Source organism: Nanorana parkeri, unplaced genomic scaffold (assembly GCF_000935625.1).
Source record: "Nanorana parkeri isolate BGI_ZX_2015 unplaced genomic scaffold, ASM93562v1 scaffold1159, whole genome shotgun sequence".
NCBI classification, from domain to species: Eukaryota; Metazoa; Chordata; class Amphibia; order Anura; family Dicroglossidae; genus Nanorana; species Nanorana parkeri.
Genome location: NW_017307427.1, coordinates 93,350 through 111,062, shown reverse-complemented (window position 1 = coordinate 111,062; position 17,713 = coordinate 93,350). Strand labels below are relative to the sequence as shown.

Genomic DNA, 17,713 nt, shown 5'->3' with positions numbered 1-17,713 from the left:
TACATGACCATGTGAAAAGACTGTGAATGTACCCCCCCATGGGACCAGCCGGCCAGATGCTGCATTTGTGACGCTATAAAGTACAGCCAGGGATTGGGAAGGGCCAGCCCCCCAGTGACCTTGGGCCTTTGTAGTACATCCAATCTCAGTCTGGCCTGTTTATGCCTCCATATGAGTTCTCGGAAAATGGTGTTAATTTGGTCAAAGAGACGTCTCGGTATCCAAATTGGGGAATTATGCAAAATATATAGAAGTTGAGGCATCCAGATCATTTTAATCAGGTTCACCCTACCCGCTACTGACAGTGGTAGTTTGAGCCAAGCCTTCCGTTGTGTTTTAAACTTTTGAAGGAGTGGAGTCAGGTTAAGAGGGAGGTAATCTGACAGCGAGGAAGTAATGCGGATCCCCAAATACATAATGGAGGTTTGGACGGGGAGAAAGGCCAGCTCCTGAGCCAGTGGAGCAGGCAGAGGATCAAGGGGGAGCAAGGAGGATTTATCCCAATTAACTGCTAATCCCGAGTACTTTGCGAAGACTGCCAAGTGCCGCATTGTACTGCAGAGGGAGGAGCCGGTATCTGCAAGAAAAAGGAGAGTATCATCGGCATAAAGGGAAATTTTCTCCTCGTTCTCTCCCCGCCTAAAGCCAATTATGTCCGCAGATTGCCGAATAAGTGCAGCCAGTGGTTCTATAGCTAGGGCGAATAACAATGGGGATAGGGGACAGCCTTGCCTGGTGCCTCTTTTCAAAGGGAAGGAGGGGGAGAAGCAATCATTTATCTTAAGTTTTGCGACCGGCTGGTGATATAAGAGGCGGACCCAGTTGCTAAATTGAGGGCCAAAGCCAAAGGCAGTCAGAACGGCCCAAAGATATCGCCACTCCACACTGTCGAAGGCTTTCGCCACATCCAGTGCTAGTAAAGCCCTATTCCCCGGATTATCTATGGTAGTTTGCATATTCATAAATACCCTACGAATATTGACAGCTGTGGATTTCTGAGGCATAAAGCCAGACTGATCCGGATGCACTATTGATGAAATTGCGGAAGATAACCTATTAGCTAGCACCTTCGCCAGAATCTTTACGTCCGAATTCAGTAAAGAAATCGGCCGGTATGACTCTGGCAGGAGAGGGTTCTTGTGTTTCTTGGGGAGTACGATAATGGTAGCCTCATACATTGTACACGGGAGAGTGCCTCCGGAGAGGGCGTCATTAAATGTCAGAAGCAAGGTGGGGAGGATGGATTGCATGTAGTTCTTGTACACTTCCATGGGAAGGCCATCCGGGCCAGGCGCCTTACCATTAGGGAAGGCTCCTAGCGCCAGCTCCACCTCCTCTGCCGTGATTGGGGCTTCTAGGGCAGCCCTATCCACCCCCGCCAGGACAGGAAAAGAGATGCCTCCCAAGAAGGCCGTTAGCTCCTCCTCCGTGTACTGTGCCCGGGAGTTGTATAGGTTTTTGTAGAAGCTACCAAACGTATCTATAATCGCTACAGGATCCCGAGTAGTGGCTCCAGCGTGATCTATAACTGCCCCAATATGTGTAGTATCCTGTTGGGCGCAAGCAATTTGCCTGCAGCATCTCCCTCCGCCCAAAACACTTGTTTGGAAAAGAACAGTTTGCGTTGGGATTTCTGCTTAAGAAGGGCCTCCAGGTGCGCCCCTGCCTCCAGCCACCCACATCGAGTACTCTCAGATGGGTCCCTCACATACTCCACTTCACTTGTCGCCACCAATTGACGGGCATCTTCTTCCGCTCGTCTAGAAGAGGATTTAATATAGCTAACGCTTTTGATAAACAGACCTCGTAGGTATGCTTTGAGTGTATCCCACTCCCCCCCCCCAGAGGGGCAGACGGGGTATTAATTGACAGAAAAACCTCTGTCTTCCTCTAGCCGTGCCTGATTATCCATCAGGGACAGCCAAAAGGGATGCAGTTTCCAGCTGAGCGGAGAACAGCTACCCGAGGACAGGCCCAAAAGGATCATGGAATGGTCCGAGAGGCATCTAGGCTGAATATCCACAGATTTTATATATGGTAACATTGTCCAGGATAGTCAATCCTGGACAATGTTCCATGCGTGCTAGAGTAACATGTATACTGAGACTCTACAGGGTGGAACAATCGCCAAAGATCAAGAAGGCCCAATTCAGAGCATAGTTTACTAAAGGGGGTATGTAGCGGTAGGTCAGCCGAACCTACTCTGGGGAACCTGTCACGACAAGGATCCATACAGTTATTAAAGTCTCCAACAGCTATGACTGGGATAGGAAGTTTATCCAGTAGGAATTTAGCGAAGTCCTTAAGAGCATTGCTGGAATATGGTGGGGGTATATAAAAGTTAGCTATAATACATTCAAAATGTAATAGGCGACAATGCAGAAAAATATAACGCCCTGTAGTGTCCCTCTGTGCCTGTATGCAGGAGAATGGGATATCTCTGCGTATCAGAATTGAGACACCACGGGAGTACGAGGAGTGATAAGTGGCCTGGTAGGCTCGCCTATCCAAGAAATGACAGGTTTCCGTGGTAGTATGCGTCTCCTGCAGGCAGACAACCTGTCAATATTGTCAAATATAGAACGACGTTTAGCGACATCTCCTAGGCCTCTGACATTCCAGGAGGCTAACTTAAATACTCTCTGAGGCATGGGCAAAAAAACAGAAATATCCTCGTCAGCCAAGGTCTGGAGACCAATGGCCAGGTCTCCTTGTTGCCAAGCAGTGTATAGATATGTGGGGCGAGCCAGTCATAGTCCCGTGGTAGAAGAGGGTGAAAAAAGCGAGAAAAACACAAGGGGTAGGGGGGAGGAGCACAAAAACATAACCAGGGGAGTCAAACAATCCACGCAGGGAAAACTTCGGGGTACATGTCTCCAGGCAGCTTCATAGGCAGCATCAACCAAGGGGCCACTTCCTGATAGCTGGAGGTAACAAATCCGCGCCATAAGGGTCCCAGATGGGCGCGAAAGGAGTAACCAACCAAACCAAAACGAACAACTGAAATAGAAAGCGGTTATAAAGGACTCTGAGTAGCTAAAAAAACCCATTTTAGGGGGAAGAGCCACGGAGAGCGCTGCTCCAGGATCAACGGGGAATGTGGTGAACATATAGCCCCGCTGCTACGGTGAATATCAGGCTGTAGCAGCATCCAGCCCAGAAGGATCAAAATCCTCGGGTATCAGCCGAGCGGTGGTTGCGGTATTGATCTAGCCAGATCGAAGCCTGCGGAGGTGATTCAAAGAAGTGTGTCTCGCCATTCGCCACCACCCGGAGCCTTGCTGGGTATATCATAGAGTAGGCCAGGTTCATCTTTTGTAACCTCTTCTTGACTTCCTGAAACTTGGCACGGCGTTGTTGGACGTCTTGTGAGAAATCCGGGAATAACATCACCTTCGAGCCAGCTAGTGATACCTCTCCCAGCTCCCTTGCCTTGCGCAGGATGCGTTCCTTGTCGCGGTAGTTCAGGAGCCTTATGAGGAGGGGTCTAGGAGGGTTACCCGGTGGTAGGAGTCTGGAAGGGACACGGTGAGCCCTCTCCACTGCAAATAAAGGGGTCAGACAGTCTTTGCCAAACACCTCCAGAAGCCATTGTTCCATAAAGTCTGTAGCGTTGTTGCCTTCAGCACGTTCAGGTATACCCACCGCCCGAATATTGTTGCGGCGCAACCGGTTTTCAATATCATCTGCTTTAATGGCATTGGCTTCTATTTTCTTCATTGCCCCTTTTAACCTCAGTAATCAATGGCGTCGTAGAGTCCTCCACTTCACTGACCCTGCCCTCCAATGCTGTCGTCCGCTCCCTTACTTTCTGTAAGTCATGGCGGAGGAAAGAGATGTCTGCCCTCATGCCCTGCACCTGGTCGGTGAGTGAGGCAAGGGAGGTGTTGCATAATTGTACAGCATGGAATACGTCTGATAGTGTGGGTTCTGGGGAGGTAGTCAGGCGTGTCTTAGACTTAGATTTGTTGGCTTTAGGGCTTTTAGCAGGTTTAATGTGGGTACTCACTGTGTCCCTCTCAGCAGCTGAGCTGTCCGAATCCACTGCCGAATGCATGGTGGAGGAGAGATAGTCGTCCTCAGGCTCTCTGCCTGTGCTAATCTGTCTGGGCTGAGATGCTCTTTGCGATTTAGCAGGGGTGGCAGGCTGCCGGGCAAAGCGTTCCAGCCTCAACGCTGTGTCTGTCTTTTCTCCCTGTGTTGCGGACCGCCGCCATCTTGGATCCCTAGGCCCGTCATCTGACTGTTCTTTTTCTTGGACATGTCAGCCACGGACAGCCTCTATGGCAGTGTCAGAAGGAGCGGGCGGGTGGCGAAAAGTTCCGGAGCCGGTATGTAGAGGGAGATAGGCACAGGATCCGTTATTCCCAGGATAATTGCAGGATGTGTATCGAGAGCTCTCTGGTGCACTTCCGCTCACATGCAGCCGCTGGCAACGCCCCCATATTTTTCTTCATTTAAACGTATTGTTCTTTTAAATTGGACTGCGGCTCTCCTTTTAAATGTTTTAATGTCAATCAGTCTCTTTTAGCCTTAGATTGCTTTTTTATCTGAGCCATGGTGGAATATTTATTTTAAATGCAGATTTGGTGTGTAGTGCTATATCAATTTTGAGAGTGGAATGTTTTTATTGGCCAACTTTTATAAGCTTCATTTCTAGGTTTGCATAACTTCAAACTGTCAGTTGTTGTGCCAGATATTCTCTGGCAAAATAAGCATAACATATGGTTGTGCCTTCTTTTTGATTTTTCCCTTCTCCTGAGTAGTGAATAGTGTGTGCATGTATATATTGTTTATACTTTCAGGAATTAAACATTTAAAGGAAAACTGGTGTAATTTCAGCAGTTTAATGTTTCAAATTATAACATTTTGCATGCCATTCTTGACTAGGCGTTCACATTTTTATTTTCTTGTCTTTGCATTTAATGTACAGATTTGTAATCTCACCATCTAGTGGTTATATGTACTTTTAGGAAATGTAATTGGCACGGTGGCTTGATGTGTGGTTAGAGGGGTACAATAAAACCTTTTTACACATTTACAATTCATACAATTTTAGATCTTTGGATTTTACAGGGTGTGCAGTATATAGTGGAAGAGTACCTGATTGGGTATACATTAACTAGAGTTTTAGGCAGGCTTTCTACTGCACAGTATATCTATGGCAGGGGTAGTGGTGGTGTCCTAAAATCAAATAATGAGAACCCTAGTAAGCAATGTCCTAAACATGAAACTTGTTCATTTTATTTGTTGAGGAAAAATATTCCCAGTTTTGTGTGTGTCTATATCAATTAACTGTTAGGATTCTCCGTTCATTTAAAGATGAAATTTCAGTCAGTGGGATGATAATCAGGGAAGTTTGGGAAGCCTTGCCTCATTTACAAAACAGAAATCTGGGTCTTCACTATCCAAGTTAGATCTCGGCAACGCAGGTTTGTGGAAGTGTGTTAGAGTCCCAACACAGATTTCTCAAGACCCCTGAAAAACGGGTATTGATGCTGACCAAGCTAGATTACAACGGTTTCTAAAGAGTTTGGATTCCACCAGTCCACATTCAGGCAGGTCATGTACGAATGGAGGTAAATCAAAACCGTTATCTTCCCAGTTGGCTGACCAACAAAGATCACACCAAAAGCAAGGTGCGCAGTACTACCCCAAGAACTGGAAGAACAACAAGGCAACAGCTAGGAAACTAAAGACATGTCTTGCATTTTTGCAATGTTGGTGCTCATGAGTCTACCATCGTGAGAACCCTGAATAATGATGTGCATGTCAGGGTTGCAGCGAGAATACCACCACTAACCAAAAAAAAATTTGCTGGCCATCGGCACTTTGCTATAAAAAAGAATGCTCTGCCTCTGGACCAAGATAGCATCACTAATGGAACTATAAATTCTATATATTATCCTCAAATTCTGCAGAAAAATTTTAGGGTAGCCATTCATGACATTAAAGGAGAACTATGAGGTGAGTAAAATCACTCATCCTCATAGTTCGAGCCGACGTGTGACAATGAAACTGTCACACGTTGGCTCAATAGATAGTGAGCGAACACATTCCGCCGCTCGCTCACTTCCCGATCATCTCCCTGCAGAGAGCCGTGACTGTCAGTCACCGCTCCCAACAGGGTTTCCCCGCTCCAATCATCCAGCGCTGACGGGAGGAACATCCACGGGGCAGGTACAGCTGGCTCTGCCTCTAGATAGGCAGAGCCAACTGCCACTCGTACAGCTGGGTGGATCTCGACAGTAATGTCGGGATCCATCCCGGCTGCGGTGGTCTTAGTATACCACGAGCTGTAGCTCACGATATACTGAGCTTTGGGTCACGGGAGGACGCTAGTATATGTCCTCGCGTGACCCTTAAGAGAACTATGGGGAAAAACACTTACCCCATAGTTCTCTTTTTACAAGACCCTACTAAGTCGATACTGTGTAACTCATTTGGTTTTAATATAATAAACAAATTACCCATTCCTTGAACTATTTAGTGCGAATTCTAAGATCAATACAAACCATAACCTACACCGATGGGAATGAAAGTTAGGAGTTGCTGTTTTACAAATCTTTATTATCAAATACATTAAAACCAGTTATTAAATGGCATAGTCCCTATGGAAAGTATTTTCAAAATAATCATGCTCTTTCCTGAGATCATTTCTATGGAACTGTCCAGCAAATCAAGCATGAGTTTTTGCTCAATAGTATCAAAATGCATCAGATTATATTGCTCATAGTTCTCTAGCAAAGCACAGCGATTACTCAATAATTCTGTGATGTGCCATTAGTGTTCGTTATGTATTCGTTATGTAGTTTTAATAACTGGTTGTAATGTATTGGATAATAAAGATGTGTAAAACGAAGTGCAACCCTCTAAGTTTAATTTCCATCGGGGAAAGTTACTGTTTTGAATTGATATTTGTAATATAGTAGTCACTCTAAATAGCAAAGGAACGGGTGTTTTTATAGCTAAACAAACAAGTCAATTTTACAACAGTGGTTTAAGTGACACTAAACTCAGGAGTTAAATCTTGAAAATGCAGTCAAGTACCCTAACTATTACCAAAAATGTATCTTTTTGTGCATCACTCGGCAGTAGATCCTCAAATCATCTCTGAATTGGTGCTGACACTGTCCTTCCTTCTGGAGCTATATTTTTGTTAATGGTTGAGGTTAGGGATGTCCCGATACCGTTTTTTTTTTTTTTTGTTCAAGACCAAGTACAAGTACTTTCCCTCAGTTATTTGCCGATACCAATTACTTTTTCTTAAGGGACATGTGAGGTGTTTTTTTTTTTTTAATAAAACAATACAAGTTAATGATTTTAAGGCAGTTTTCTTTATTATTATGAACTGTAACGCAAACCATGATTATTTCTGCAATGGAGAATGGCAACCAACAATAGAGGCCTATTGATAGATCAATCCATTATTATACAGGGCTGTGTTTGGGTCTCACCAGGGATGCATACAGATTTTACCTGGCTGCGTTTGGGTTTCACCAGGGCTCTGCGGGCAGCTGCAGGCCTTAACTGGCGGGTGCCAGGCTTCTGCTGGCTACGGAGCTTCCTTATGGGGCTGTCCTGAGCTATGCTGGCATCGGGAACTAGGAGGAGGAGGAGATTGGAGCTGGACAGGCACTCTCAGCTGCTTCAGGACCCCAGCAGGCAGCCTGAGGTCCCCACAGCCTTTAGTATCAGGCATTTTCACAAGTACTCGTGAATATGCCCCGTATCGACCCCAATACCGATACTAGTATCGGTATTGGCACATCCTTAGTTAAGATACTTGAATGTATTTTTAAGATTGAACTCCTGCGTTTAATGTAACTTTTTAAAGCATAAGAAAATTTGGTTTTGGAATGGCAAGAGTCAAAATCCTGACTTTAATCCTATTGAAATGTTGCAAAATAAAGCAGGTAGTTCATGTCAGGAAGCCCGCCAGCAATATGTTTTAACTTCTTTGTTTAAATGGGTTCTCCTTGTCTAGTTTTATGCCATATATATTTTGAAAGGGTTCACAAAGTTTAAAGCACCACTGTAGCTGCAGGTAAAGTTCAGCTGACCGGCTGTTGTCAAGTTGGGTAGATGTAAAAAGATGTTTTATCTGCACTGCTTTCTTAAGATGATTACTGCCAATTGACTTGGCTAATAGTCAATGGGGGGGAATTAATCAAATCTGGAGCAGTTGTCCATGGCAACCAATCAGCTTCCCTCTTCAGTTTGTTCAGATAAGCTTTGAAAATGAAAGAGAGAAGCTGATTGGTTACTATTGGCAACTGCTCCAGAATCGGTCTGCTCCACTTCTGATAAATACCCCCCAATGTGTTTTAGATGTCTACGTAACATAAAGCACAGCTGGCAATTAGGGATGCACCGATACCGGTATTTCGGTACCGATATATTTTTTTTTCCCCGGTACTCGCCGATACAGAGTACCGGAAGTCCCATTCAGGAAGCCAGGCGACGTGTAATCACTCGCCACCCGGCTTCCCGATTTAGCAAGAAAGCTGTCCCCATGCTTCTCGTCACTATGTGACGAGAAAGCATGGAGCTGGCTTGCTGGCCAATCATGGAAACTGGGCGCTGTGTAACGAAGCCACCCCTGGCTTCCTGATTGGCCGGAAAGCCGGCTCCATGCTCTCTCTTCACAAGTGCCCGACTGATACAGGAAGTATCGGGCTAGGCATCGGAGCATTTGGTCGAGTATGAGTACTCGCCCAAATACTCGGTATCGGCACAGATACCACTACTAGTATCGGTGCATCCCTACTGGCAATGCATGTATGAGCCAGCTGTCCAATAATTGACCATGCACGTTCACTTTGCCACACAGGCCAGTTTTGATGGAAGCTGATTAGCCCACCAGTTCCTTCTTTCGGGTTAAGTTGAAACCCAAAGCACCACGAAAAAGACCACACAAATATGTAAAACCTGAAAACACCATGCTGCAGATTTTCTATGTTTGGATAGAAAAAATGCAACAGATTCCTCCATCTACGCTAAACTGTGTGGATGGAGGAATCTCCCACTGGGCCAAGCTTCAGTATCTTGCTAGTCGGCCCCTCTGGCTCTCAAAATAACTGAACAATGCCTGCATCCAATCAGATTGTTCAGGTATTTTAACAGCCGACTAGTAAGATACTGACTCTTGGCCCAGTGAGAGATTCCTCCATCCACACAGTTTAGCGAGGTAGGAGGAGTCTGTTGCACTTTTTCCATCTGCCTATAGAAAATCTGCAGATAATGTATAGGTGTATGGCTAGCTTAAGAATACATTTACCTTGCCTATTAGAGTCAAAAGCTATGAGGTTTTTTGTTTTTGTTTTTTACCATCTTCGGAATATTTTTTTATTCTCCTCTCCACCCACTCGGCAATGGCTGAAAATATAGAGAACTTTCTTTGTCTGGAAAATATCCATACACTCAGCAGTCAGAAGCCAGGGTAATAGAGGATACTTTTTTAATGTGCAGTGTGGCTCTGTTGTCAATAATATCAAATTAACCCGGGGCGGAGAGGTGGCTGCTGCTGCTCCTTTCTAGCTTTTAAAAAAAATTCTTAACTTTATCCCATAATTGGTTAGTGGACTCCCCCCATATTCTGTTTTTCACTTGTATTCATCGTAAACTTTTCAAATCAGAAGCTTTGTTTATATTAGTACTTACTGAAAAGGTTTTCAGACTCCTTGAAATTGCTTTTTTTTTGGCTTTAATCAAAAGGACTATAGGGAATAAAATTTCATTTTTTTTATTTTTTTTTTGTGTTACTTGGAGATAGGTTACATTCAGTTGTCAAGGAAACATTAAATGTTCCATGATTGTTGGACCTAAAACATAATACTATAAATGGTCTTCATGGTTCACTTAAGGTAATAACTGCACCTTATTTATATCTCTGCTTTTGAACGGTAATCAGACCTTACACTTCATAAATTATCCTGAAAAGTTTTTTGTTCTTATAACGTTACAGAAGCCATTTAAGGTTGTAGCCATTTGCATGAATTTGAAAACTCAACAGTGTCAGCAACTAGCTACTAGTTCTAGGAATTTTTATTGACAGATCTTTTGTCTTTTATGATACTGGTGGGACACTTATTAATGCTAATAGTCTGTGGCTGTCACTAAAAACTCTTCTACTTTTGAGACTCCAACAATATCACGGACATGAGCCTTTGCAGGAGTGTGTTTTTAGGAATTTCCTTTTATAGACGAGCTCTAGTAGAGAGGTTCTTATCTAAAGGGTAACTAAACCTAAGGGCAAGAAATTAATATATTGTAGCGTGCGAGTCCTTGCATGGGGCAGCTGCCTGTTTTGTTTTTTTTTTCTTCCTCAGGCTAAGAGTTACAGAAATGCTTGTTGATCTTGCCAGAAAGTGTCCTTTTGAGATGAACTGGAAGCAAAAACATTATTTTCTATCTTAATCTACTAATCTCATCAATCATGTAATCAAAATCAACAAAGGCACATATGTTTAAAGTCCAACCTAGGTGACGAGCTTGGCTTCCTCCATAGATGCACTAGAGGAATGAGCATATCCACCCAGGGACAGGAAGTGTTATTTACAGAATTACCAGGTGAAAATAAAGGGAAAAATCAGGCACCTCATCTAATGACTGGTATGATGCAATATATTGGTCTTAGATATGCTTTAACTACCTCCCGGCCGACCGTTGTGTATACACGGCCGACCGGGAGCTTCTTGGATGCAACTGGGCGTGTATACACAGCCTGTTACAGCCACCCACGCGCGCGTGGGAAATGCCGGTTATTTTAAAACAGGCAGTGATGCCCGTTACTATACAAGTGATCCGCCGGCTATAGAGCCGGCGGATCGCTTGTATGAGGTCCTGTGACGCCCCCCTTCCCGCTGTCAAGCTGGTCCCGGGCTCCGATGTGAGCCCGGGACCAGCATACTGCCTTTGTCACAGGGGATCAGAGGGAGGTCGGTTCACGATCTCCCTCCGGTCCCCTCTCCGCTGTCAGAATGCGGAAGTGGTGTATATTACATCACTTCCGCATTCTTGTGTCACTCTCCAGCTTCAGATGCTGGAGAGAAGCTGATGAAGCAGATCTCTGCTTCTTCAGGGGGGTCCTAGGTGACATTAGGGCTCTTGGAGACCCCTGATGTCTCCATAAAGAGGACCTGTCACCTCTTTTGCGATCACATAGAGGGGTTTCTCAGCCCCCTCTGTGATAGCAATAAAGTTAAGTGGAAAAAAAAATAGAATTTTTTTTTAAAGTTTCCCCCCCAATTTTTTAAAAGTTACACATAAAAAAGAATTTAAAAAAAACAATTTTTTTTTAAAGTCCCCACCCCTACATACACGCATGTAAACATGCGTCAGGTGCGCATACCTGCGAAAACGACGCACTTGTTACATATCGCCGCGAACGTCGGAATGAGAGCAATAGTTCTAGGGCCATCAATCACTGATAACACTAAACTGATGAGCTGTAAAAGCGTTTGAAGCGTTGCCTATGGCCAATTTTGGGTATGCTAGTTTTTTGCGATTTCGCGAGTGTGCGCAATTTTTAAGCTTGACATGTTTGTTGTCTATTTACCCGACATGACCCAGTCTTTTATATTTTACCAAAAAAGTGGGTAATATTAGTTGTTTTATAACATAATGTTAAAAAACTTTTTTTTTTTTTTTAAATACAATACAAGCGATCGGGCGTCTCAAGACACGCTCGATCACTTGAATGTAAAGCTCCCGGCCGGCCTTTTAATTACAACGGCCGACCAGGAAGCTACTCGTCCGGATTCGGCGTCCTCTCGTCGCAGTCGAGAGAACGAGCTGATTTTTCAAGCCCTGGTTATATTTCAGTGCTAAGTGAAGTCTTGTGGGTTGAGTCTCCCCACGGCGTGCAGATACTGGGGGGGGCATTAATAAAAACTGGAGCAGCCAGAATTTGGAGCAGTTGCCCATCAACGTCTTTCATTTTCTAAGCTTAACTGAAAAAGATGCTGATTATTTGATATGCTGTATATCTAGGGATGTTCGGAGGGGTAGCCAACTGAAGGAACTACCCCCCTCATCGAACGTCGTATCTTTCACGTTCATTTTCCGGTATCTTCCCAAGTGACAGAATACACCTATTGCATTGCTTTTCCAACCTCCGTGCCTACAGCTAATTAACATACATAGTTGTGGGCACATCTCAGTGTATATATAACTAAAGCACACCCCTTTCCACCATCCCCACCTCCCTCACTATCTCTGCCATTCCAGCCCTTATATCATATCATGACCCTCTCTCATGAAGATCATCCTCAATGACACTGCACACACCATGGGGGTACCCTCCACTTATATCCATTCCTTCTCGCTCCTTCCAAAACTAGGTTCTCTTGTCAATATGATTTCAACTAGTGATTTGACACTGTAAGGTCACATATTTGCAGAATATCTGCTTTCATTGTTTGATTTGTTGTATCTGATATGGTATTTCAAAGACAATAATACTTAGGTGGCCGGATGGCAACCTGATTGTATACCAATATGCATGACATATTTCGTCTTTCACAAGTTGCATTATATATTGTATTTTGTAAAACGCAATAAAGATTTACACGATTACAAAAAAAAAGATGCTGATTGGTTGGTTGCCATAGACAACTGCTCTAGATTCTATTTGCTCCAGTTTTTAGGATTCCCCCCACTGTCTCTTTGTAATGTCAACCTGCCATAATTTTTGGGTTTGCACCTCTACAAAAATAAGCACTTAACCCTTGCAGTGCGGTAGTAGCCCCATGTCTTGGGTTAATACAAATATTTATTTCAATTACATGCACTTTATTAGTAACAGAACAAATGGATGTGATCTATGGAATGACCGTTTCAAACAGTGCATAAGAAATGTAAACAAAGAAAGGGTCAAACGAGCTAATTATTGCATTCAGTTTAATTTAAGTTGTAGGCAGGTTACAAATGTACACCACTGCTTGGAGTCCTATATTTGGGAAAAAACTTACATAACTTTTGGTAAGCGACCTTGTGTAGTCGTCTTTTCTCTGTGAATCTTAAATCCATTCACATTAGATAAATTACATCATATTTAAATTCTACTATAGATTTTTAGATGCTCTGTTGCAGCTAAAATGCTGATATTTTTTTTTTTAACCTGGCAACACAACCAATTCTTAACAGGAAAGATTTTTTTTTTTTTTAGGTTTTAGATCTGGCCCACATGTGAAACGCATTAAATGTATGCAATTCATTAGGGAACATGTGTTTAAAATCAGATTAATAAACGGCATACTTATGTAGGCTGTTCTGTAAGCACAGGCTTTTTCCCCTTCAGTTTATCCTCGGTGTAAAGTACAGGCACTAGAGAAAATCTTACAGGAAACTCTCGTTCCTGATTTTGAAGATCTGCTGTGCATGTTGGGACTATACTTATGGTATCACTTTTGACACTGTTAATTCACACTTGTATAAATGAAATACTGTTTTAGTTTAAAATGTTCAAGGTTTTTGTTGTCTTGGTCATCTGCAGAAGTCCGAAGATTTGTTACATCAAAGTGTATACTCAACACAGAACCAAGATGGCTCCAGGCACACTGCTTAACATTGTCCTTAAACATACAATTGTGTTAAAGTGAACCTTACAGCACATACATTTTTCTTTTAAAATACACAAACTAGGTAATTAACTGTAACACTTGGGCCTTATTTTGGGGATGCACCGATACTGTTTTTTCAGACAGATATTTTGCTTTTGGTACTCGTCTGTACCGGTACTTCCGCTGGCATGGAGTCGGCTTCCCAGGCACTCAGGAAGCCGGGCGGCATGTAATGACATGCTGCTTGGTTTCCTGATTTCTCAGGGAGCCATGTTATTTGGCTGGGAAGCCAATTACCCGGCCAATCAGCATCAAGCCGGTTTTCCAGCCAACCAGGAAGCCGGGCGCTAGTAATGACCCGCCTCCAGGCTTCCTGATTGGCTGAAAAGCTGGCTCCCCGGCCAATCAGCATCGAGCCGGCTGTTCGGCTGGGAAGCCGGCTTCCCAGCCAATCGGCATGGAGCCGGCTTCCCGGCCAATCCTGATTGGCCAGGAAGCCAGCTCCATGTTCCCCTATGGCACTGCCAGACAGAGGAAATTTTCCTCTGACCGGAAGTTCCAGTATCGGGGAAGGCATCGGAGCATTTGGGCAAGTACAAATACTCGCCCAAATGCTCGGTTTCGGCACTGATACAAGCATGTATACATGTGAATCATTTTGCCTGCCAAAATGTTTTCCTGTTTTTTCTTACATGTTATTCGCCTTTTGGTTGCCAATCTAGGGAAGCGCTTTTTCAATATCGTATTTTCCTGCATTACGTGCCAACCTTCAGCCTGCATATTGTACTGTAAATCAACATCACAGTGCTGAAGACCACCTTTTAGATTTGGCACCATCCCATAAGCATTACCTATAAAGGCAGGAAAGTCAGGAAATCACCAGCACTCAGTAGTAAAGATAAATATGTCCCTTTTTATTGGATAGAAAGCGTCAGACATCCAAATAAACCGACATTTCGGGACCGTGCAGGGTCCCTTCCTCAAGGCAGAGAGATGTGATGTTACCACATCACATCACATCTTTCTGCCTTGAGGAACGGACTCTGCGCCGTCCCGAAACGTCGGTTTATTTGGATGTCTGTGATGCTTTCTGTCCAATAAAAGGGACATATTTATCTTTACTACTGAGTGCTGGTGATTTCCTGACTTTCCTGTGATTGCACGGCGCCATCCGTGGTATCTCATCACTGCGAGCACCACTTTTTTCATATCTGGCCGGGACTGCTGTGAGGAGTGCGGAGGGTCTCTCCATCTACGTACATTTCCTATAAACCTCTCTTTTTGACGGTATCTTAAATGTGGTTGATAAATTTTAGGCAATTTATACGTTTGGGGTTGGGGATAGGTTGTTTTTTGACACCTTGATTAAAGGATATATACACTGAGTGGCCAGATTATGACCACCTGACGTCTGTAGTCAAATTAGCTATAATTTCGTGCTGAAGTTGCTAGAGGGCCAGACCATTATAAATAGGGAAGCAGGTTGTTTACCACGACAGTAGAAGTGATTTTTTTTCTGAAGATATTGGTAAACAAAGCGATGTAACAGCCTTTGAACGTGGGATGAATGTTGGTGCTCGGAGCCATGGAGCGAGTATCAGCAAAACAGCATAATTTGTTACATCTTCAAGAGCAGCTGTTGTTAAAGTGTTTTAAAGATTTCAAGCAGAAGTGCAAATTGGTTTGAAACTAATTTTAGCAACTAATTGGGTAGTTTTCTTGTTTTCGCCAAAAAACATTTATGTGGTATGGGGCAAGCACAATTCTTGCACAACTACTACCAGTATATGATGGATGTTAAAGCTCCAGGCAAATGGCTAAATTCACAGATGGAATTCATATTAGGGAGCTGTTTTTACCTACAAACGGATTTGCATTTTTATCCATTCAGTCCTGATATTTAGACAGCTCTGCCACAAAACAGTCAGGCAGATGACACTACTTTCTGTTAGAATGAGGAAACACACTACAAACAATGCCCTGCCAATTGGATAGCCACAGAGCAGAAGCAGATTGATGAGGTCCTCTCGTTCTGCAAAGTCTGCTCTCTCTTCCTATCAGTATGTTCCTTGTCAGCATATTTGCATGCAACTTGCCTGATTTGGCTCCTAGCACTTTTGCAGTTTGAGCTGTACTGTACAGGAGATTACAAGAGGTGGAAATTGAGACAAATTCAGGTATTTACACTATATTTATGAAATGATTTATTAATGATTACAGAGCTGCATTAATGTTTTTTATATCTGCCTGAAGTTTAGCTTAAATCTTTATGTTCAGGAAACTACCATGTGCGGTTTGCAAAACCATATGTTAGTATTACCATTTTTGTTTCCTTTAGACAAAGAAACAGCATATACCTTACCGAAACAGCAAACTCACACGGCTGCTAAAGGATTCCTTAGGAGGGAATTGTCGCACCATCATGATTGCGGCTGTTAGTCCTTCTTCACTGTCCTATGATGATACATACAACACACTCAAGTATGCCAACCGAGCCAAGGACATAAAATCTTCTGTAAGTTGTTTTTTTTTTTTGTCTTTCTTAATCCAGTAATCTTACATTTGTTTCGATTTAGGGATGCACCGATACCGGCTTTTTGGTATCGAGTAAGAGTACCGATATATTTTATTTATATTTTGGTACTCGCCGATACTTACGGTAGCATACAGCCGGCTTCCTGGGCATTCAGGAAGCCAGGCGGCGTGTCATTGCCCACCGCTCGGCTTCTCGATTGCCCGAGAAGCCGGCTTCCCTGCCAATTGGCATCAAGGCCGGCCAAACAGATCTGACAATATGGTGACACGAACCCCACCCTGCAGGCACCTCATTCCCCTCACATAGAGCCTTAGCAGCAGTCATTACTGTACCAGTCCCTCGGCCTGCTGGACAGACACCACTCTCCGGGATCTGCCCACGTCTCCTGTGTGTACAGGGCCCACGTGATTGGCCCTCAGCCTGCTATTGCGCATACGCAGACTGCCCAACTAGAAAAGATGGTACATGCATGAATCTATAATCAGCCTTTATAGCAGGGCGCACATTGGGAAGGCTTACAACAATACAAAACACAAAAATTCCCCAGCCTCAACCTGCCAGCCAGCCTGCAACCAAACAAATAGCCCTGTCAACAGTATGCGTTAAAATCAGAGGTTTTAGTTGCACAAACTTTTGGCCAAAAATATGTAGAAGCCACACTGCCGCGCCAAGGCACCTCTGCAAAGTGTGGTCCTAACTCTATGTATCCGAGTCTCCAAGTGTGAGCATATTAATGAAGTTGATAAATTACATGCAGGTGTACCTGGAGGTAGCCAACTCCTCCTAATAAGGTGCAGGGACGCACTGGAGGCCCAGCAACCAAAAATGCACGCTGGGACTCCAGTGCGTCCCCCTAACCCAAAATAGTCAAACTAGAAAAAATGGTACATGCATGAATCTATAACCGGCCTTTATAGCAGGGCGCACATTGGGAAGGCTTACAACAATACAAAACACAAAAATTCCCCAGCCTCAACCTGCCAGTCAGCCTGCAACCAAACAAGTAGCCCTGTCAACAGTATGCGTTAAAATCAGAGGTTTAGTTGCACAAACTTTTGGCCAAAAATATGTAGAAGCCACACTGCCGCACCAAGGCACCTCTGCAAAGTGTGGTCCTAACTCTATGTATCCGAGTCTCCAAGTGTGAGCATATTAATGAAGTTGATAAATTACATGCAGGTGTACCTGGAGGTAGCCAACTCCTCCTAATAAGGTGCAGGGACGCACTGGAGGCCCAGCAACCAAAAATGCACGCTGGGACTCCAGTGCGTCCCCCTAACCCAAAATAGTCAAACTAGAAAAAATGGTACATGCATGAATCTATAACCAGCCTTTATAGCAGGGCGCACATTGGGAAGGCTTACAACAATACAAAACACAAAAATTCCCCAGCCTCAACCTGCCAGCCAGCCTGCAACCAAACAAATAGCCCTGTCAACAGTATGCGTTAAAATCAGAGGTTTTAGTTGCACAAACTTTTGGCCAAAAATATGTAGAAGCCACACTGCCGCGCCAAGGCACCTATGCAAAGTGTGGTCCTAACTCTATGTATCCGAGTCTCCAAGTGTGAGCATATTAATGAAGTCGATAAATTACATGCAGGTGTACCTGG

At 44.0% G+C, this 17,713-nt stretch overlaps 1 protein-coding gene across 1 annotated transcript in view; it reads left to right on the top strand.

Annotated features, from left to right (window-relative positions):
* KIF18A (kinesin family member 18A) overlaps window positions 1-17,713 on the top strand; it is a 100,104-nt gene that overhangs the window by 42,455 nt on the left and 39,936 nt on the right. The window contains exon 6 of the mRNA XM_018568241.1: window positions 15,904-16,080. Coding sequence (XP_018423743.1) covers window positions 15,904-16,080 — 177 coding nt within the window. The remainder of the gene's footprint in view (window positions 1-15,903; window positions 16,081-17,713) is intronic.